The sequence below is a fragment of the Zosterops lateralis genome (assembly GCF_965231275.1).
Source record: "Zosterops lateralis genome assembly, chromosome: 9".
Lineage (NCBI taxonomy): Eukaryota > Metazoa > Chordata > Aves > Passeriformes > Zosteropidae > Zosterops > Zosterops lateralis.
The window spans coordinates 26999014-27020957 of record NC_139769.1 but is presented as its reverse complement, the minus strand read 5'-3'; the positions used below and the strand labels follow the sequence as shown (position 1 = coordinate 27020957).

Sequence of the window (21944 nt, the reverse complement as noted above, 5' to 3'; positions counted from 1 at the left end):
CAAAAACGTCATGGACGAAAGATTGGGAGGTGAGCAAAAAGCTAGTGAGGTTCTTCCCAACATGGGGGCCAAACCCGTAGTGCAGCAATTCCTCCTGAGCCTTTACCTTGTTATAGCTGTTGACACAACCACAGACAGCACATAACCCCAGCCCGTGCCCGTGTCCCACCAGCAGACCTACACACCCTCCCACGGGAGTGGAGAATAAGCCACGCACACCCTGACGCTCTCTGTACCTCTGCCCTTCCCACCAGTGTCTCCTCCTGAAAACCTGCGGGTGACGGGGATCAGCGACAGCTCCATCGAGCTGGCTTGGGACAGCCCCGGGGCCGCCACCGAGTTTGTGGTCTCGTACCAGCCCGCCGTGCCCGGGGGAACCCAGCTCCAGCAGAGGGTGCCCGGGGACTGGAGCAGCATCACCATCACGGATCTGGAGCCTGGTGTTGCCTACAATGTCAGCATCTATGCAGTCATCAGTGATGTCTTCAGCATCCCCGTTACCTCCAAGGTGATGACTAGTAAGTATCCTACTGTGTTGTCACTTGCTACCCATCTATCCTGAGGGGATGCTCAGGCTGGCTCACTTCTTTCCATAAAACCCTTCTAGCAGCACAAACTTGAGCCTTCAAAAAGAAAAAAAAAAATAAAAATATTGTATCTGTATATCTGTATAGGGATATAGGAAAGGAGGAAATGTGTCCACCCTCTTCAGAAAGACTCAGTTTGGATGAAAACCTGGATGTCTAAAAAGAAGAAAAAGCTTCCAGAGTTTGATTGAAGCCCCCAGAACGTGGCCCAAAACATTACATTTTTTTCCTCAGAGAAAATACTACAATATAACAGAGAAATCTCAGGTTCTCCCACTCCTGAACAGATAATTCCCTGTGATGACTCCCTGTGACACAGGCAATAGTGCAGCAAGAGGGGATGATGCTGTGCCTCAGGAGAAACACAGTCCTGACCAGGACTGTGATGCACAGAGGAAAACAGGAGTATCAAGCTGTAATGCCAGCTTCCAGAAGGGTTTCTTGGAGACTAAGGATACAGAGGGCAGGGAAAAAACAGAAAATATCCAGACACCCCTTTGCAACCCCACCATTCACTCTGTTCACATTATAGTGCAGTGGGATGCTTCAGTATCCATAGGTCACACTATGGTCTCTCAAGAGAGAATTTCTCTCTTTTCCCTCCAACCCACATGGAGCAGGGAAAAAGGAATTTTGCTAACAGTTACCAAAAGTTTCCCTGTTTTTGTTGCCCAGATAACAAAATACCCAGAGGGAGCAGGGTGGGTGCAACAGCATGTGCACACCCACCCCGCTCTGCTCATCACCCTCTGCTCCCTTCCAGACCTTGCCACACCACAGGGGCTGAAGTTCAAGACCATCACAGAGACGACAGCAGAGGTGCAGTGGGAGCCCTTCTCCTTCCCCTTTGACGGCTGGGAGATCAGCTTCATTCCCAAGGTACTGCTGCCACACCCATGGCATTGCAGGGTACACCCAGGCACCCTGAAAGCACCCAGTGAGTGGATCTTAAACCAGTTTCCAATTACCCCCCTCCCCAAAATACCCAGCCTGTGTTTGCCATTTGGGAGCTGCACATCAGCCTGCCCCAGACACTGCCAGCCTGCATTTCCTGATTAGTTTTTGTGTCAAGCTATACATGTCCTCAAAGAAACATCCCCCAAAAAATCCAATGATGGGAAAAAAACCCTTCCAGCCTTGCTGCCTCTTTTTCCTTTCCATCTCCTTTGCAATGACTCTTTCTCCTCCTCCTCTTCCTTGCCCTGCTCTCTACACTAAGCTCCCCAAAGCAGGCTGGATCAAAGTGAGCAGCTGCTGGCTCTCAGACAACAACCTTCAACATCCCCGAGTCACACGCAGGCTTAATTCCTGCCATGGAATTTTAATCGCAGTGACGAGCAGGTAGAAATCGTGCCAGAAGAGATGAAAGGATAAAAATGTTGCCCTAAATACCCCGTGTTTTCTGTGCGCAGCAACAAAAATTGTACATCAAGTATTTCATCTATATTCATAATTTCTACACCATTTAGCCATAAGTATAGCTTCAATTGTATATGGAGCCTCTTTACAAGAGTATTCAAGCCCCAGCAGTAAAATAAATGCTGATTAAGAGCTCAATTATGATGTTTTCACTTGTACAAAACCTTCACTGGAATCAAAGGCAGCTCTGGGCAGTGGAGAACTGCAGAATTTGGCCCCAAAGTTTTAAGTACTCTTAACTATAAAGCGTCATCGCACAGCACAAAGCAAGGGCCCATTTGCCTTAAATAACTCACTTCTCTCATTTCCAAAGAGTTGCTGGAAGATTCTTGATGCAATGTTGGCTACATCCACATACAAATTGCGTCAGAATCTGAAGCTCAGGTGATGCAGGTGTAGACCCTGGGAAAATTTTCAGTCACCATCAGGTGATCATTCAGGATTAAAGCTGAAAAATATACCAATATCAGAGAAAAGCTTTTGGTAGGAAAAGATAGCTCTTTCAAACATTTCACTATTACTCAGGAATTAAGCTGAACAGCACCCCTCTGAAGCAGATAAATGCAAACCATGGGTTCTCTTTTCTGTTTTTAAGCTTAAACTTAAAAATACATGGAAATATTTGGGGATTTAAAGGCAGATAAGATGCAAAAGGATGGCTGTTCCTGGATGCAGAGTCTTGAGTAGGGAAAGGATGTAGCTCACTGACCTTTAAAGTTCTCAAATCTATTAGTCAAAACATAAAGTCACAGTCATGCTCCTGGCCATCAGCTGCCAAATTTGGCCTCTCTTGAGTCTCCATCATTGGCTTTTCCCCTAAAATTAGGCAGAGGGTGCTGTGTCCTTTATTGCTCTGCAAGCAGTGCTTGCTTGGGTATGTGCAAAACATTGCCACGCCTCAAACAAACCCAAAAGCCATTCCCAAAGACTAAAAACAACAGAGTTACAACTGCAGCGTCACAGCCTCTGTGAGAAAAATGGACCTCCCTGTCTCCCCAAAAACTGGGTGAGAAGATGCTAATTTAGTCATCAGCACCTTAACGAGGATGCTTGCAGCTTCCTGCAGAACTCTCCTTCCATGGTCTCCATGATGCTCTCACCCCCACAAAAGCTGGGTCAGGCAGGATTGCCCATCTGCTGCCTGAACTGGGGATGGGGTGGGAAAAAGACAAAGAGAAGACAGATTTAGCAAAGAAAATTAGGAAAGGTAAAATGGCAATTGATGGCTAAAATGGAAGATTTCCTGTTTAATGAGAAAAGTGATGAATATGAATTGAGAGTTATGTGCAAAGATTTGTTTAGCATGTTATTAGTGAAGACAGCGGCAAGAAAAGATCCTTTGTCCAAACACTGGCAGGAAAGGTGACATGTACAGTTGTTTAAAGCCTTACAGTTTTTCAGGGCAAAACTGCAAGGCATAAATGAGTGTACTAAAGATGGTTAAAAAGCAGGGGATGGCAAAATAAAGACCTCACAGCTTCATACCTATACATCAGCAACAAAAGGCTCCTGGCACCTGAAGAGCAGGGAAAACAAGTCTAGCCAAGGCTTTGGTTTAATCATCTTTCCTCTTCTGGAGAACGGCAGAGGCACAAATGGCAAAATACAGAAGCTGGGGAGGGAGGAGGGATGGGGAGGTTTTGCAGGCCAACAACATGAGTACTCCACGCTTGGTGGGTGACTTCATTCCAGGTTTCTCCCTCCATGGTGGGGTGTGCCAAGGTGACAGTGTGATTTGGGGATGCAGAGTGGGTCGTGGAAGGATGGGGGGCACTTCCTCTCCGTGCATCAGTCCCCCCAAAACACCAGTTGGTGGGGGAGGGTTAATGCTGATTTCATTCCCTGACAGAATAATGAGGGTGGTGTGATTGCCCAGCTCCCCAGCAGCGTCACCACCTTCAACCAGACGGGGCTGAAGCCAGGGGAAGAGTACACTGTCACCCTTGTGGCCCTGAAGGAACAAGCCAGAAGCCCTCCCACCTCCGACAGCGTCTCAACCCGTGAGTGAACCTGCCCTGGGGGCAGCACAACAGTACCCAGGCCTTGGTCCCAAAAATAAAGCCCCATCAGCAAGAGCAGCTGGCACTGCATGGGCAGGGATAAAACTGACAGCACCCAGGTGCTCAAACATTTCAGCAACAGCTTCTTCATGCAGTATTTTGTCCCTCTCTCTTAAATTGCTACAAGTGCAGAAAGCGTGGCGAGGTTAATGGGGTTGGGAGTGAAGACTCAGTCCTGCTTTTATTGTATATCTGGATAAATTATTCTTCTCTGCTAATCTCACATTTTGGAGGCTGGATGCCCTCAAGAAACATATCTACAAATGAATTACTTACTCATATATAACAGATTAAAACTCCCACCTGCTTTTGTGCCATTAAATGCCCTCAACTTCCACCTATTCAGGCTAATCAGGCAGCAGGGCAGGGAGCCAGGAGCAACAGCATGTCCCCTCCTAACCAATTTGTTTGTCCACTCACTGATCCATCCTGTAGACCAGAGAAAATTCAGCTTGGTATTCCTGCTGGAAGAGATGGAGTGATGGGCAGAGCTCGCGGGGGAGAAGAGGCTCTTCACACCAGATCTCTTGCAATCTGCCCCGAAAGCCAGGCAGACGTCTGCTACCTCCATCTGAGCTGCTCCAAAAGGAAACAGCACTTAAATAGCTGCCGGAGGGCTGTATTGAGGTGTTGCTAATTGAGGCAGCGGTGAGAGTGAAGGGAGGGTCCCTCCACCGCAGCATTTTGTTGCAGGTCTGAGCTTCCCCAGCACAGTCCTCTCCTCCTGCTTTGCTGCCGCTTTCAGCTCGACGTGGCTTAATAGAGACATCTCCTGGTCAAGCCCGAAACTTCCTTTCCCTGGGAAGTCAGCAAAAATAGAAGCTGGCACTTCAAACTCAAGGGTTGACCTTTGCGGGGAGTGCAGGTGGAGTGGTGAGCTCCTGGATCTGTGCTCCGTGAAGGATCCCTGTGCTGGCGTGTCTGCCTCCTCTGCAGCACCCCCAGAGCTTTGCCCCCATCACCTTGTTCTTCCTCAACACCTTGTGCCAGGATCAGACAGCAAAGGCATGGTTTTATGCCACACAGCTAAGTGGATCACCTGGATGACTGGACAGCATGAAGTAGTTGGAGATTGAGGGTGTGCACGGCCTGGTCCTGGCCAAGCTGGACAGCCAGCTCCTACCTGAACACTGGGCTCCCCAGCTGTGCTCCCTCCTCTGCTGTTCTGCCCTCAGACCTTACCTCACTACTCCAAATTCCTCCATGTCTTTTTCTAACCCTCCCTGCTCCTTCCCACCTCTGCCCACATGCTTGTCCCCCAGAACCTCCAGCCCTGAGGTGCAGCATTCAGCAGATCCTTATTCTATACCGTCATTTTTTAAGATATGCAGTATATTAGCTATATGTATATGTGGTATAGTCTAAATTACAGAACCAAAGTGGGCTTTTTCACCCACCTTGTGACCATCTAAGTGATAAAACAGGCTGCCCAGCAGGCTTCATGCATGAGCACTGGCATGGCACAGGAGTGACAGCAAGGCTTGGCTCCATCCATCCATCCATCCATCCATCCATCCATCCATCCATCCATCCATCCATCCACATAGTGGTTAAGTCCTGCTGGACTCAAAGCATCCATCAGCCAGGCTTGAGCCCAGGATGTCCAAAGGTTGAGTGTTGGGGGATGTGGAGGAAGGAAGGGCCCAAATCTCAGCCAGAAAAAAAAAAAAAAAAAAAGCAGAAATGTCCAAAAAGGTCTCCCAGTATATCCTTGGTCTGAATTTAGCTAAAAACCTTTTATCTGAAAGGTTTTTTGGACACCCACCATAGCCCCACACCCAGCTAGTTATGAAGACTCAGCAGAACAGTTGCATTTTCTCCTCTCTTCCCACTGCCAAGACACCAACAGCTTTATGAGCTGATCCCTCAGTTTAAGGACAAACCAGGAGCTGGCACCAAAGCAGGAACATTTCTAGAGACACTCCTCAGTTTTCAGTGCTTGGATCTTGTCCTTGGCCCCACGTTATTTAACACATTGTCAACACCTTTCAAAAGACATAATACTGTTGCTGATAAATTTTGCCAATGATGGAAAGGCTCAGAAAAGAGTAAATTGAGTAGAAGAACATCAATTTTAAAATGTTTGGATAGTTTGAAGAATTGGGCACAAAGGAAAATTACATGTTTTTCAATGCAAAAGTACAAGCAGCTATCTAAGAGCAAAGAAAGTGTGTTGCAGTTAGATATAGGAGTTTTATATCCTGGGAAATACCACCTTAAAAAACCAAGGAGAAATTATTGCTGACAATGAGCTCAAGAGAAGGGCATGACTTGCATTATAGCTGTAATGGGTACCAATGAGACAGCTGCTTTGTCCTGCTCTGGTGTTCATAAAAAGTGGAGAGGGCTCAGGAAAGAGCCAGGAGATTGGGAGAAGAGACTGGGAACCCATGAGAACCAAACCCCCTAAGTACCTTGGTGTAGCCCTGGTTCGTGCCTGAGATGTTTTGGTTTTCTGAAATTCTTTTTCCAGAGAATTTTCTCTAAACAAGAGACATGTTTTTGTAACTGTACTATGTTTACATTCTTTCCCTAGGAGGGACTTCTTCTTGATGTCCCTCTGGTCTGACCAATGTGATTAAAGAGGTTTACCTTTGTTTCACCAATCAAATTGGTCTGTGAAGAATAGTATAAAAAGGGAGACACATCCCAAAAATAGATGAGTCATTTTCAGCCTTCTGAAGTCAGAGTCTTGTGTTGTTGTGGTGTAAAACAACATCACCTTGGGGTCAGAGTCATGTCTCTTGCCCCCACCACCTCTCTCCCTTGCCCCCAAATACTAATTCCAGCCGCTTTGGCAGTCAGGCTGAAGCATCCCTGAAAGCTCAGCATCCCCAAAGCTTCCACCTTTCCCCATCCAACTCTCCCGAAATAACAGGTGCCCGTTTCCCCCCACCTCCTCCGCAGTCATTGACGGCCCGACGCAGATCCTGGTGCGGGACGTGTCGGACACGGTGGCCTTCGTGGAGTGGAGCCCACCGCGCGCCAAGGTGGACGCCATCCTGCTGAAGTACGGGCTGGCGGACGGGGAGGGCGGCAGGACCACCTTCCGCCTGCAGCCCCCCCTCAGCCAGTACTCCCTGCAGGCCCTGCGCCCCGGCGCCCGCTACCACCTCGCCGTCAGCGCCCTCCGGGGTGCCAACGAGAGCCAGCCCGCCTTCGCCCACTTCACCACAGGTAGCTAAGCTGGGAGGACTGGTGTGAATCTTTGAGCCTCTGCAGGTGGGCTGTCCTGTTTGATCCAGAGGGAAAACAGAGGGGTTTTTGCATCTGGGGTTTAGTGATACCTGGTTTTCCCCTGACACGAGTGAGCTGGGGTTTAACGCGGTGTGCTAGGAGGAAGAAGTGGAATGGAAACACAATGGTTAAGATGCAGGTTTGGATGCAGACACCTGAATGCAGGTGCCTTGCATCCCATCACAGAGTAAGGCAGAGCAAATGATTTGGCTCACCCTAAAATACACACCCTAAAACTGCCCTCTGCCCCCCTGCTGCTAGTGGCTGGTTAGCCACTAAACCTCCAGTGTAAAAGGCCCTCTTTATGCCCTGTGCCCCACAGGGATGTTCATATGGTGCCCAGGGCAGTCCAGGTGATCCCAGATGGCAGTGACGAGGCATGGATGGACTCAACTCCCCATATTTAGATGATAAACCCCAAGCCAACCCCATCTTGGCCATGTCTTTCTGCAACATCAAGGCTGAACCTGCCTGGGACACACATCCTCACCAGCTCCAGTGCCTGTTCAGACCCACAGCTTAGAACTCCAGAACTCAGCAGTTTATGCCCATAAGAGTACCCATAGCTCAATGCACAATTCTCAAAAGCACCAAAATGCTCAGCACAGGTCTGAATTCAAGGCAACAATTATTCTCACTCAGCATCAAGAACCAAGGCAAGTGCCTTGACCAAGGAATCAGCAGTCAGGCAGCTGAAACCAGCACAGCCAGAAACATGGTTATTTTATTTTATATCTTCTCTGAACACCCTAACTGGTCAGTAAAACTTTAATTAATGTTAAGCCTGCAGATAGCTAACATTTAATTTACTATGCCATAAAGGAGGAGTCAGAGTGTGTATTTCTGTGCTGGTTTATGGTATATAAATTATTTTTCATGTACATTACTGCTGGATATGAGGCTCCTACTGTAATAACTGTGGTACGTGAATTGTATGTGTACATATCTCTATAGATAAATATTTCGGACGAGATGCTTGCCCCAACTGATTTGCTGCGTTGGCCTTCCTCACTTTATTTCTGAAAGACAACATAAAAATGCGCCCCCAAACTCAGATCCATCACCATTACCCACTGTGTGCTGGTGCCCAGCCCCAAGCTGTTGCTCACCAGAGGGGTTTATTGTGCAAACCAGAGCAGATTCAGTACATAGCCTAAGCAGCACCAATAAACAAACCCTTTGGGCAATGTCTGAGTGTAAATGAGCCTGTAAAGATGCTCAAGGTTTTCTTCTAAGAGCAGTTCAGGCCAATGCATGGCTACTGTGGAACCCTTTTTCTCTTACTCAGAGTGCCTTAACTTCTTGTACTCTAATATGGGGGGGAAAGAGTTTTCTTTTTAAAAAGCCATGGAATTATCTGCCAAACCAGCTTACTGAAGATGCTGCGAGTGCCCAGCATTTGCATCACTCTCCTGGGTGGCCTCCTGCAGTCTATGCTGAGCAGGAAGTGAGAGCAAATACTCCAGCTCTTCCTGCCAGGACATGCTCTGGGGAGGAAGGGACACAGGTGGGACCTCCTGGCTGTCCCGCCCAGGCAGCCCTCCGCAGGTATCTCACCGTGGCCGGGCTGCGGGGCGCGTTCCCGGCGGTGAGACGGTGCCTCTCTCCCTTGTGTCGCGCAGAGATCGATGCCCCCAAGAACCTGCGGGTGGGCTCGCGGAGCCCCGGCAGCCTCGAGCTGGCCTGGGACAACAGCGAGGCCGAGGCCCACAGCTACAGGGTGGTCTACAGCACCCTGGCCGGGGAGCACTACCACGAGGTCCTGGTGCCGCGCGACACCGGCCCCACCACCCGGGCCACCCTGGCAGGTACGCGCGCACCCACGCGCCCTTCCTCCCCTTCATCCTCCTCCTCTCCAGAAAGTGAACCCAAATCAGCACACCAAGGCTCAGTAGCCCTTGTGCTGGCACATTGTTTTGGAGTTTACTGGACAGAAGGTTTTCCTTGGGATAGAGCTCATTTTCCCCTGTGTGGTTCTGGGTGTACCTCCAAGTAATGCACCTTCAGCAAGGATCTGTCCAGGTAGCAAATAGAGCTGGCAAGGGGCAAAGTGAGAAATGAGAAGAGCTCTGTTTAGGCTGATCTACAGGAAAATATTATTTCACCCTTCTCTTTTTTGCTTGTTTGGAAAGAGCCATGGGTAATGATGCCCTGTAGGCAGTGATGGGGAGCCAAGCTGCCTGAGTTTTTTGCCTTTTTCCAAATTAGGCTCAAAGAAGAACCAAATATAGAGATGCTGTTTTGAGCAAGTCCTTTAAGTGGCACATTATTCAGGCCAGCACAGGGGCTGCAAACACCACCCACCTCTCACTGCCAGGAAAGCCCCAAACACCTTATGCAGCAACACAGCAAAGCTCGATGTGAGATGTGATTTCCTTGTTTTTTTGACTAGAACTGCTTACACTATAGATTTACTGCTCTGGTGGCATATTTTGAGCAAAGAAAAGAATTATATGCAAAAATGTTCTCTCATTCATCTTGAAGTTCTCCAGTATGGCAGTACACCACGTTCTACCATGTTGACTCTCTGTCTTCCCAGGACATTCAAGGGCTCAGGAATCTGCCATATGGAGTTATAGAAGAGAGTTCAGTGGGAAGGTCAAAAGTTAAGTTACGGGCACAGCAGAGTCACAAGAAAGGCTGGAGGGCAGCAAGGCAATTAGAGCAGTTATCTTGAAAGATGTGGAATGCAGAGATTAGGGCTGGTTTCTTGTTTGTTTGTCATGAGGACACTTGGGGAGAAGTAGGATGAGATCAGAGACTCAGTGCTGGACTCCTGCTAGCTTTCCTTGAGGACATTTATTGGCTTTGTGGGTGAGAAGAAGCATTAAAAATGCACCAAATCTCCCTTCCCTGGGCAGAAGCACAGCAGTGACACACACTGCAATGACATCCATGGCTTGACTTGAGCTTGCCTTGGAGTATGTGGCAGCCTGAAGTCTCTTGTTTTTCTCCATAAAACTAAAAAAGCTGCCAAGGCTCTGGCAGACTCAGGCAAGGCTGCAAGAAATCCAACCAGAGCAAGATGCTCCAGAGATGCAGATTCTTAAATTAATTGTAGAGAGTGATTTTTATATAGTGCCTCCATCATCACGGAAGTGCATTGCTTCCAGTCCCCAGGGTACTATGTAATAAACAAACCAATTAAAAAAAACAAAAAAGATAGTCATAGTGTGGATGGCACATGAGCCTCTCCCATAGCTCCATTATGTACAGAGCAGTCATGTCCTTCAGTCTTGTTGGATATTGTGCAAAACCCATTGGGTGTTTTTTCCAGTCACCCAGGACATGGTGGGATCCATGGTATGAAAACAACCAGCAATTCTTTCAGCCAATTTCATCTACCTGCTGGAAAAGCAGTGAGGAATGGCACTGAGCAGAGCATATCAAAGATTTAAGCTTAAAAATGCAGCAAGCCTGGCCCTGACCCATAGTCTCTATTAAAAATCAGCATTTACACAGAAGTAACAATAATTCTGCTTATCCCAAAAGAGCTGGGGAAAAGGTTTATATCCTCCTGCTCATTTCTTCCTTCTCCTTCCCTTCTGCCAGGCTCTTCTTTCCAGAATACTTTTGACACATTGAGCAGGGCCAAGGGGGTCCATCTTCTCCCCATCACCAAAACTGCACTGTAGAAAGAGACAAGCAGGGGGGGAGGAGATTGTCCTTCTCTCCTGACCTCTTGGGAAAGGTTTTGGTGGCTCCAGGGGATGCTGCCCCTGGGCAAGGCACAGTGAGGCTGAGCTGGAGAATTTATGGCTTTTTCTAACTTTGTGGGAAAGATCATGAAGCACAGGGAAGAGGAGAATAAAGCCACCAGCAGCCAAGCAGAAGTGACAGGCAGAGAGGCAAGAGATACCCCACAGAGATAAAGCAGTGCTAGAGGAAAGGAGCTGGATGAGCTCAGTTCCCAAGTTCCTTGGGAGAGGCACCTCAGGATATGTCTACTCCAAGGAACAGGACTTGATTCAGCTCCCAGAAAGACTGCACCTTTCCCAATTAATGTGCATTTCATTTACTCTGCATAATTTATTTCTCTCCAAGACACCAGCCCTGTGACAATTTTGATGTTGCATCACTTTGGAGAAAAATAAAGGTATTTTATGGTTCCCATCTCAGCTCACACACACAAGAGCTTCTGTCTCACTGCCAGCAATTACTGCAGACCTCAGCAACAACTTTTAAAAATGGCTTGTTTCTGAGCTAAAATATTCCAAATTCCCTGTCCAAAGGCAGCCACAGGGCTTTTTAAAAAGGCTCAGCTCTCCTGCAATGTGCAGAGGAACTGCTGACCTGTGGGAGAGCTGCTAACCCCAGGGATGCTCTGGAGGGTCCTCCTGTCCCCATCTGTGGGAGGTGGAAGAAGGGGTCACACAGACCCTGAGGTCACCCTTCTGGGTGCTGCTCTCAAACCCCTTCATATTCTTTGCACTCCCTGGTAGATCTGGTGCCGGGAACGGAGTATGGCATCGGGATTTCAGCCGTGATGGACAGCCAGCAGAGTGTGCCAGCCACCATGAATGCCAGGACTGGTGAGTCTGGCCCCACCACCTCCTCCAAGCACAGCTGGCTCCTGTGGCTCAGATGCCCCCATAGGACAGTCTGTGCATGGGGACAAAGCTCTGCACCAACCCTCTCCCACAGAGCTTGACAGCCCCCGGGACCTCGTGGTGACAGCCTCCACTGAGACGTCCATCTCACTGGCTTGGACCAAAGCCACGGGTCCCATCGACCACTACCGCATCACCTTCACCCCTGCCTCGGGAATGGCCTCGGAAGTGACAGTGTCCCAGGACGAGTCACAGCTCACCCTCTCAGAGCTGGAGCCGGGGACAGAGTACACCATCTCCATCATCGCCGAGAGGGGACGGCAGCAGAGCCTGGAGGCCACCGTGGATGCCTTCACAGGTAGAGAAACACAATGGTGTGGTGGGATGGTGGTAAGGGCACAGACCTTGTTGGCACCTCTGCCAGCCCACTGCATCCCTGACACCAAAACCCTTGAGGTGGTGATGGGGATGAGAGCTAGGGTCAATGTGTCCACACTGGAGCAGCTGATCTCAAAAGGAGGATGGCCCTAACAATGTGGTGGCACAACCTCTTTGGCCAGCAGCAGTGAACACACTTGTTTTGCTGAAGGCTCCCAAAAGTACAAGATAGAATTGGGGAAAACAGACAGCCCTCTGCTGTCCTCTGTGGTCAGGGTGGCCTGTGTGTCCATAAGAGGAAGAAATGAAGCCTTGGGGGAACCTCACAAGGACCTCTGGCTGAAAAGTCTGCTGTCATGAAATGCAGACAACACATACCATCTGTTGTGGCACAGTTCCATCACCCACCATATGGGTATGAGATGGAGGATGTTTGCAGGTGGAGCTGAGAAAAGCACTATTTTTCCCCTCCTGGTTCTGCCTCTTGATCCCGGCACAGTTTCAGATCAACGGAGAGCCCAAATCTTCCACTTTCCCATCTCTTTTAAGTATTCCCATACAAGCACTGGGAAAAGCATGGAGGTAAGGATCTGCAGGTGGTTGGGGTTGCATCTCTCCTCTCCATCTTCCAGGTGTTCGGCCCATCTCACAGCTGCACTTCTCCCAGCTGACGTCCTCCAGTGTGAATGTCACATGGAGTGACCCATCCCCACCAGCAGACCGCCTCATCCTCACCTACAGCCCCCGGGACGAGGAGGAGGAGCAGCAGGTCACACTGGATGGCACCCGCAGGCACACCAGCCTGACGGGCCTGCAGCCATCCACAGAGTACCTGGTGTCACTGGTGGCCGTGCATGGCACCATCAGCTCTGAGCCTGTCGTGGGCTCCATCACAACAGGTACCACGGGACACCCCCCACCAGGCACGGGACATCACCAGGGAGGGCAGGCGGGGGCATGGGGAGTGGACCTGCCTCCCACAGCTTTTCTTTGTGCTCCATCTCACCAGGGATGGATGCACCGAAGGACCTCAGAGTGGGCAATGTCACCCAGGAGTCCATGATTGTCTACTGGAGTGCTCCCATTGCTGCCTTCGACCACTATAGGATATCCTACCGTGCTGCCGAAGGTAACGGGCCACAACACTCCTGTTCATGCCCTGAGCTCACAGCTGCCAACCCTCCCTCCATCCAGTGGCCCAAGGAAACCACTAGGTCATCCTCACCCAGGCAGCATCTCAGTGCCTTGGGCAAAGCGACTAATAACTGAGATTGGCTACAGGGCAGAGGATGGATAGGATGTCTGGAATGAGGATGAGAAAGGACCACTGCAGCCAGCTTGGCACAGAGGAGCACATAGAATGGCCCCCAGCAGTGTGCCCTCCCCAGAGATGTTTAAATTCAGAGCTCAATCATGAAATCCCACCTCCCTCATCTGCTTTGACTACCTCATCTCCCTTGGCCCCCAGTTTGGTTGACAATGCTGAAAAGGCCAGGCCAGCAGAGTGATGGGCACACAGGAGTGCACCTGTGGGCACGAAACCCAGTTCCCTCCAGTGTCTTGTGGAGTTGCCCTCCCCTCCCAAGCCCCTCCTGAGCCCCAGGAATGGGGCCAGCCATGATGTCAAAGCTCTTGGCTCCATCTCTGCAGGGAGGACAGACAGTATGGCCATCTCCAGGGATGCCACTGAATTCACCCTCCAGGACCTGCAGCCTGCCACCAAGTACGAGATCGGGGTGAAGAGCGTGCGGGGCCGGGAGGAGAGCGAGCTGGCCTCCATCACTGCATACACAGGTGGGAAGGAGCTCTTGGTGGGCAGGGAGCAATCAAACAGTGTCAGGTCCAGCCCTGCCCAGGGCTGGCAGACCCTGCTTGCAGTAATATTCAGGTGACTGAGAGCAAGCTGGATCTCACACCAGCTGCATACGATAAGCAGGGCTAATGAGGGCTCAGTGTGGGCTTTTGAAGTATGTCTCAGCAAAGTTTATCCCAAATATGCATGGGTAGTCATGAGTAAAAGCAATAAACTTGTGTACCAGGCACAGGGAAGCCAGAAACATGAAGCTGGGCAATCATGACAACCTTTCCTAAACAGAGTACAGACTTCCAGAAATAATCCCTAGGGAAGTCCTGTCACAAACAGCATCTGCTGCAAGAATAAAACCTTCTGCTATCCTCAGACTCCTCAAAACCTAAAGAAAAACCCTAACGTGCCAGACTGGGCATCAAGAAAAGAATGGACAAGCAGTCCAGGTAGCAGAGTAGCACAAACTATGACATCTCTGCACTCCAGCTCGGGCAGCAGTAACTCCTGTGCAGGCACATGTGTCTGAGCAGAAGGGCAGGACATAGAGTGATATGCCACAAGAAGCCCTTCCAGTTCATAGTCCAGTCTCCTACTGCCTCTGACTCTCTGGATCTCTCCCCCCTGCAGCCATGGATGTCCCCCTGGGGGTCACGGCCACCAACATCACTCCCACCGAGGCGCTGCTGCAGTGGAACCCGCCGCTGTCGGAGGTGGAAAGCTATGTCCTCATCCTTACACGTCGTTCAGGTACACCAGGGCTCTGCTTCAGTTCACCTCAACCTCTCTCCTGTCCCAAAGCCCAGGGCTCAGTGCCCTTCACAGAGGGAGCAGGGAAGGAGCCCTTGCCTTGGGTTTTATAGGGATTGTGGGAAAAATTAGACCACCCTTCAGACTGAACAGCACCACTACAGCTCAGCTGCTGCACAGTACCTTATGGTGTTTCAGCAATAGAAATGCTTTTTTCATGAGGTCATATCCAGAGACACATTTTGGAGATCCACCTTGAATGCCTACCCTAACTCATCCCTTTTTGCTTACAGTTGCGGGAGAAACAATTCTGGTGGATGGAGGCAATCAGGAGTACCAGCTGACCAACCTGCTGCCCAGTACCACCTACACAGTGTCTATGTATGCCACCAGCGGGCCTCTCACCAGCCAGACCATCAGCACCAACTTCACTACTCGTACGTACAATCACTTCCCTCACTCCTCACCCCTAGCCATGCTCCCACCCCAGGAAAAGCAGCCAGCAAGGCTGAGCCAAAGCTCTTGTTACATAGTGTGAGTGTACAGGTAGCCATGTGCCAAAAGGTCACAAACACCAATTGGAAATACCAGTGTAGGGCACAACACAAGAACAGAATTTTAATCAACAAGCATCAACCATTATTTTCACTCTTTCAACATCCATCCATCCATCCATCCATCCATCCATCCATCCATCCATCCATCCCTTTCTTTCAGTGATTTCCTCTGGATGTGGTTTTCTGAGCAGACTCCTGACCAGGTCTGCTCAAGGGCAGAGCAGACCCAAGGCCATAGTCCAGAAGAACATAACAACCCATTCTGCTCACAAACAGCTTGACAGGTCCCATAGCACATGAATTTTAGTTGTTACCCTTAAGATGACACACAGGAAGAGAAGGACTTCTAGAGGGTTTGCAGAGCTCTGTTCAAGACTGGGGATGGGTGGTGAGGTCTTGAAAATGAGGGTGAGGATGGACTTTGGGCTGTAGCTCAGTGTTGTAAGGTTGAATCTCAGTGTACTGGGTTGGGAAGCAGGGCTGAGGTGGTTGTGTGTCAGAAATTGCACTTCCCTTGGACCCTATCCACTCTTGCAGTTTTGGATCCTCCCACAAATCTGACAGCCAGCGAAGTCACACGGCGGAGCGCCCTGCTGTCCTGGGTTCCTCCCGTGGGAGAGATTGAGAATTATGTCATGACCTACAGATCCACTGATGGCAGCAGGAAGGTGAGTCCTCACACAAAAGAGGCTCATTAAGGCAGGGAATAAATAATAAGACCATGGTAAAACAAGCAGGAGAAGCCAAACAAAGCAAAAGAACAATGCTCACTGTCTCAGGGAGACCAGAACAGCAGACACTACTTCCTGCTTAGCAGGATGATGGCAGAAAGAAGAGGTTGCCTAAGGCAAAATGATTATGCACACCTACTGGTCTGGGCATAGAGGGGTTACCTGGAAAGTTTGGAGGAACAGAAGAAATTCACAGCTTGTGAAAGACAAGCAAGATGAGGCAGGAGAAGATTATTCTGCAGAGATGCTAAAAAAGCCGTTTGCCTTTCCTGCAAAAAAGAAGATAGGCACAGACAGCTAATTAATTCTGCAGTACAATACATTTGATTATTTAATGAGTGCATCCACATCTGCCTGTCTGGAGGAGCTGCAACACTATCAGAAATACGTCATGGCGAATAGTCCGGTTTCCTTTGCTCGTGTGATTGGCTTGCAGCAGCCAGAGGATAATAGCTTTGCAGAAGGGATTCAATAATGCTGTGTGGCACTGGCCAACACCAGAAAATTAACATGATAGGAATCGAAGGAGTCAGAACTGGCTGATAACCAGGTTTGGCCAGCTCTATTCCTTGTGCTGCCTGGGCAATCAGTCATGTCTTGTATCAAGGGCACTCAGGTCCCAACAGACCCAGCAGATAGAGCACACAGACTGCAAACATTTAAATCCATCTCCAAAGCAGGTTGCTTTCCTCCACTCAAACCATTCTGAAATGTTGACTATATTGACTGATATCAGGTTCACTCAGTCCAGGGGTTTAGACAGCCATGCAATGCTCCTAGGCCAGGTTCCAAGGGCTGCGGTAGTTTGTGGCTTCCCTTCCCTTCCCTCCTCACTTGCTCTTTAGGCTCCCCATCGCTTTTCTCATCTGTTGCTCTTGGTGTCTACTTCCCTGTGGGACCCATGTACAGGAGCTGATTGTGGATGCTGAGGACACGTGGATCCGTCTGGAGGGGCTCTCTGAGACCACGGAGTACACGGTGCAACTGCAAGCTGCCCAGAATGCCGTGCGGAGCGGCCTCGTCTCCACCACCTTCACCACAGGTGAGGACTCACCCTGCACCCATGATAAATGGCCCATTTATCATGCTAGTAGGAATGGACTGCTCTTAGGGACGTTCTGTCCTCAGGCAGCATTCCATCATGATCCATAGAGGGGTACTTACAATGACATGACCCACAGTGCTGCTTCGCTACAAAAGTTAATGGCTGAGGGATCTATGATTCAAACACAAGACCCAGCCCAGGGCAAGGGGATTTGAGCTTCAGACCAGGAACCATCTTCCAGGCCCTTTGCCCTGCCCATGTCTGTCCTCAAGTGCATAAACACAGGAAAAAATACTCACTAAAATCAACAACATATATCAACAGGTATGCTCCTGGGAGAGGACACAGCCAGTGTCTCCATGCTGTAGACATGACCTGATTACTCACAAATAACAAAGAATCATAGAATACTTTGGGTTGGAAAAGATCTTTAAGAGTCATCTAGTTCAATCCCCCTGCAGCCAGCAGGGTCATTGGTCATCTTCAACTTGATCACTTTGCTCAGAGCCCTGTTGAAATTGACCTTGAAAGTTTTCAGGGTTGGGGTATCCCTGGAAATAACAAGCAGCTGCATCTCCACCATCACCAGGAGTCACAGACAGCAAAGCCAGCACTTTATCTAATTGCATTACTCCTCTCCACTCTCATTCTAGAGCATTCACAATCCACTAAGGCACTAAAGTAATGGGAATGGTTTCCTTTTGAATCAAAAGGTGAGCATCCACAGTCACCATGACTCCCACAGACAGAATACTTCTCTTCCAAGAATGAAGCTTGCATGAGAATGTCACCATTGCTCCCATCCTCTGCAACCATTCGTAACAGAAATTATGCAAAGCAAATTGTCCCTCATCCTCTTTGAAAAGCATGGCTAGGCCAGGGCACTTACAAACAGCATGAATCTTGCTCAGTGCTGAATCCAATCATATTTTTCCTGGGTGTCAACAGCACTGAGAAATCTCAAGATGATGTCCACCAAAATTCCTCCCATCTGCACTGCCAGTTCATTTAGGAGAGTTTTCTTTGAATCTGCTGTGGATATACTTCCCCATCTCAGTTACATGGAAATCTTTTAAGAGATAAGAGAAACTATTTATATCAACAAAAGAAGAAATTACTTCTCTAAAATATCACAAAACTTTTCTGTTATTCTTGCCTCTTACACATGTGTGTAAAGCCAGTACAATTCAGGCAGGTGATAGAAAAACACATGTAATATTTGAGGCTGCTTGGGAGTCAGGGATGAAGCTGCATGGGGGTGACTGCTCAGGTAGGATAAGTTCCACTTACATCAAGCAAGGAGAGCACCTTTTCCATCAAACATCTGAGAAATGTCAGACCTCAGCAATGTTAGTCCCCACTGCCAGCTGATGCAGCATCCACCACATTTAACTTGCTTTGAAGATGAAGATAGGCATTAGCAACAAGTCAGTTTCTCCCCATTTACCCCTCTACTGATGAGACAGAAGCAACCAGCAGCTATCAGCAAGGCAATGCAATCCATAGACAGCATCTCTCATTAAAGCATTCAGATCTGCAATTCAGTTTACTCTGGCAATGTATCAAGGCACTTTGCAGAGAACAAGGACTTGTCTTTAAGGACAAAAAAAAAAAAAAAAAAAAAAGCCACCCAGGCTTAATTTAAATTGTTTTGCTTCCTTCTGCTTACAGTACACATCCTGGGGTTCTTCTATTCCCTCTGACATATTAATAGCTCAACCTCTTTTGTTTCATGTTTGCATTAGGTTCTTGGGGAATTGTATACAGATGAGACAAAAGGAAGAAACAGATACAGTATTTATAATTTATAGTGGTTTGAAATGTCTTTCAAGGTCTCCTTGGCTCTTAAAGATATGAATATAAATTAAGAAACAAGCAATCTCCACAGAGCTCAGGGGAGCCCAAAGAGGTTGTCGTTGAAGAAGTTTTCATTGTTGGATACTATAAAATACAAACAATTTCTTGCCAGACTGTGCTACAGACCATGAAGATGGGGAGAAAAAAGAGGAGATCTTTAACATTTGGACACAGCAATGACCTCCAAATCTTCAGGCCACAAGGTGGGGGGGAATAAACCCAAGTGTGAAGCAACAGACAAGGGTTGTGCCTTGGTGCTGTGGGGCACTACACAACTGTGATGGACACACACAGCATAGAAGATTTGAAGGTGCCTCACACCTTCTCAGTTTGTTGCAGAGACATCCTTGAAAACACATCCACATTTGCCAGCTCTGCATAATTTATTCCGTCATCCATACGTACCAACACCAAAGAAAAAGATGTATTTCCCTCTTTTGTTGTAAATAAGAAAAGATTGTTCCCAGAGCTGACATTCCAGTACTGCCAGAATAACTGTCATAATTAAGACTCCCCTAAACTCTGACCACAAATAAGATGCTTCCTCATTAGAGAACACCTGTAACACAGTCACACAGCCCATGCTACCTACCTCTATCATCCCACACAGCCTCATTCCTGCTCAGCTTGCAAGTGACAATTAGCTCAGCGTTAAGTCCACCATCATTTCCAAGGGCATGGAGAATCAGGAGAATCCCCCTGGAATGAATATAGTTATAAAACTTGATTGGAGCTGGCAATCCTGAGAGGAGAACAGGTTTTGGTATTTTCACAGTTGTCTAAATATGCTGGTGACAGCTTAAACCCCAGGGTTTCAGACACAGTGCAGAAAGATGGTCCAAGAAGTGACATCCCTCATCATTCATTGGGATCTTACCATGCACCTTTCCAGTATAGGACATATGGAAGAATAACTAATATATGCACACATTTTTTCCCAGTAAGTTCTCTGAGGTTGACGGCAGATGTAAAATCTCACCATCTTTTGGAATTACTTGGAACGCAGAAGCCAAGATAGACTTTTCCTGGATTGTAACGAGTGGAGCCAAGATAGAGTTTTCCTGGACTGTAACTAGTGGAGCCTGAGGCATGGGGAAAAAGTGTCTCTTTGCTTGAATTTTGCCTTTGTTTATTATTTTGCAGGAGGACGTGTCTTTGCTAACCCTCAGGACTGTGCCCAACATCTGATGAATGGAGACACGCTGAGTGGGGTCTACACCATCTCCATCAATGGGGACCTCAGCCAGAGGGTGCCAGTGTACTGTGACATGACCACTGATGGAGGTGGCTGGATTGTGAGTATCCATGTGCTTGTCCTGCATGTTGTCCCCATCACAAAATAACTGAGCTCCTACCAGCAAGCAAAGAACGGGAATGACAGCAGGCTCAGCATCACACGCTTCATTTCCCACGCCACAGGGAATGGCCCACGCTCCGGTAATAATAGTTACACTTGGAGAAATGCCCTTTGATTTATTTGACATGTTTGCAGTGCTTCTGGAGAGCAAAATCTGTGAGTGAAGCTGATTTATTGTTCTAGAAATGAAATTAATGGCTGTTAGCTTTCACGGGGAATGATTCATGCTGCCTGCAGAAGGAGGGTGTCAGGCGTCACCCCAATTGAGTCTGCACAGGAGAACTTTAGAAACAAATGCCTGTTTGGCTTTTGAACTGCACAAACACTGCTTGTCTTGACGTAGATGGACTGACAGTGTAAGTAAATAATGCCATGGTGCTTTGATCTTATTCATGTCAAACTCTTACTTAAACACATTACACAAAACCCTGCTAGATGTATAGTCAAAACAAAAAAAAATGGACTTCCTCAAATGCTGATTTCTAGCCAGTAGATTTCCCTCTCACTCTGCTTCACAGCATCCCCTTGGATATCAGGAATAGCCAGCTCAAAGCAGAATTACATGGTAGAAAACCGGAGGCACCATGTATTAGTTAAAGCAAAAACCTCGAAGGCCAATTCCTTCCTGTTCTATCATTGATTGGCTTTGGACATTATCTAATATCTCTTTTAGCTATCTCTAATATCTCTTTTCTTAGTATCTCAGGTTTCTACACCTGCACATGAATTAATTGCATGGCTGCAATTAATGCTAACTGGATGATGGGCATTGCAATTTTCTCCCCTGAAAGGCACAATGGAAAGAAAAATTATTATCTTTACCTTGTGTGTCCAAAGCCTGGCAAAGCTGTTTCTCATCTCCATCATAATGATTTTCCCCCTGGTCTTCCTCCACATCAGGTCTTCCAGCGGCGGCAGAACGGGCTGACCGATTTCTTCCGGAAATGGGCAGATTACCGAGTTGGCTTTGGAAACTTGGAGGATGAGTTTTGGCTGGGTATGACCTTCCCTAGTTGCCTTTCATTGATGTATCAAACCTAAGTTCCATGAGCACTGTGTCAGCTGTTGGCTCCTTGCCCTTCACCACATTCCTCCACCTTCTCCCTCAGACAGTTTTCCTTCTGTTCATTCCCTGCCCTTTACCTTAAGAACTCATGCATAGGCACACCACATAAGAACTCATGCATAGGCACACCACATAAAGGCACACTGTGAAGGTCAGCAGCTCCCTAGTTTCCTCCCTCTAGGAGAGAAGAGGGGCAATGCTGTCAGTTTTCATGGACCAAAACCCATCACTGTCCATTGGATGACTACAGATTGCATTGGTGGCCATAAAGTCAGTTATCCAATGAAAGCAGGAAAGGAGTGAGTGGGAGACAGCACAACTCTGAAACTGAGTGTCCTCCTCCAAAACCTGAACATGAGCCAAAGGGACCTGCAGCCTAAACACACTCTGGCTTTTATGGGAGCTTAACAACAACATAAGTAGCACCAGGCCTCAACAGCTGAATGTTCCAAGCTTCAGCAGTATGAAGAAATCTGAACCTTGGCCTTGAATCCACCACTCAGACACAGGGAAGTGAAGCTCGAGTGGGGACAGAGAGCTCAGACC

General features: G+C 48.3%; 1 protein-coding gene and 1 long non-coding RNA gene across 3 annotated transcripts in view; one reads left to right on the top strand and one right to left on the bottom strand.

Moving 5' to 3' along the window:
• Positions 1-21944, top strand: part of TNR (tenascin R) — a gene marked incomplete at its 5' end in the record, with an annotated part of 28634 nt that overhangs the window by 3863 nt on the left and 2827 nt on the right. Inside the window, 16 exons of one of the 2 annotated variants that reach the window (XM_083867173.1) lie at positions 255-518; positions 1351-1466; positions 3856-4006; positions 6974-7243; positions 8926-9111; positions 11746-11835; positions 11948-12211; positions 12864-13130; positions 13241-13360; positions 13882-14025; positions 14666-14779; positions 15079-15222; positions 15880-16010; positions 16983-17115; positions 20119-20270; positions 21233-21329. In XM_083867173.1, the coding sequence (XP_083723299.1) occupies positions 255-518; positions 1351-1466; positions 3856-4006; positions 6974-7243; positions 8926-9111; positions 11746-11835; positions 11948-12211; positions 12864-13130; positions 13241-13360; positions 13882-14025; positions 14666-14779; positions 15079-15222; positions 15880-16010; positions 16983-17115; positions 20119-20270; positions 21233-21329 (2643 nt within the window). Of the gene's footprint in view, positions 1-254; positions 519-1350; positions 1467-3855; positions 4007-6973; positions 7244-8925; positions 9112-11745; positions 11836-11947; positions 12212-12863; positions 13131-13240; positions 13361-13881; positions 14026-14665; positions 14786-15078; positions 15223-15879; positions 16011-16982; positions 17116-20118; positions 20271-21232; positions 21330-21944 lie in introns of both variants that reach the window. The other variant, XM_083867172.1, reaches the window with a different exon arrangement.
• Positions 454-21466, bottom strand: LOC310912547. The gene is made up of 3 exons (XR_014590680.1): positions 21155-21466; positions 19568-19674; positions 454-623 (listed from the first exon to the last, which is right to left on the bottom strand). It is a non-coding gene; the product is annotated as an uncharacterized lncRNA (long non-coding RNA).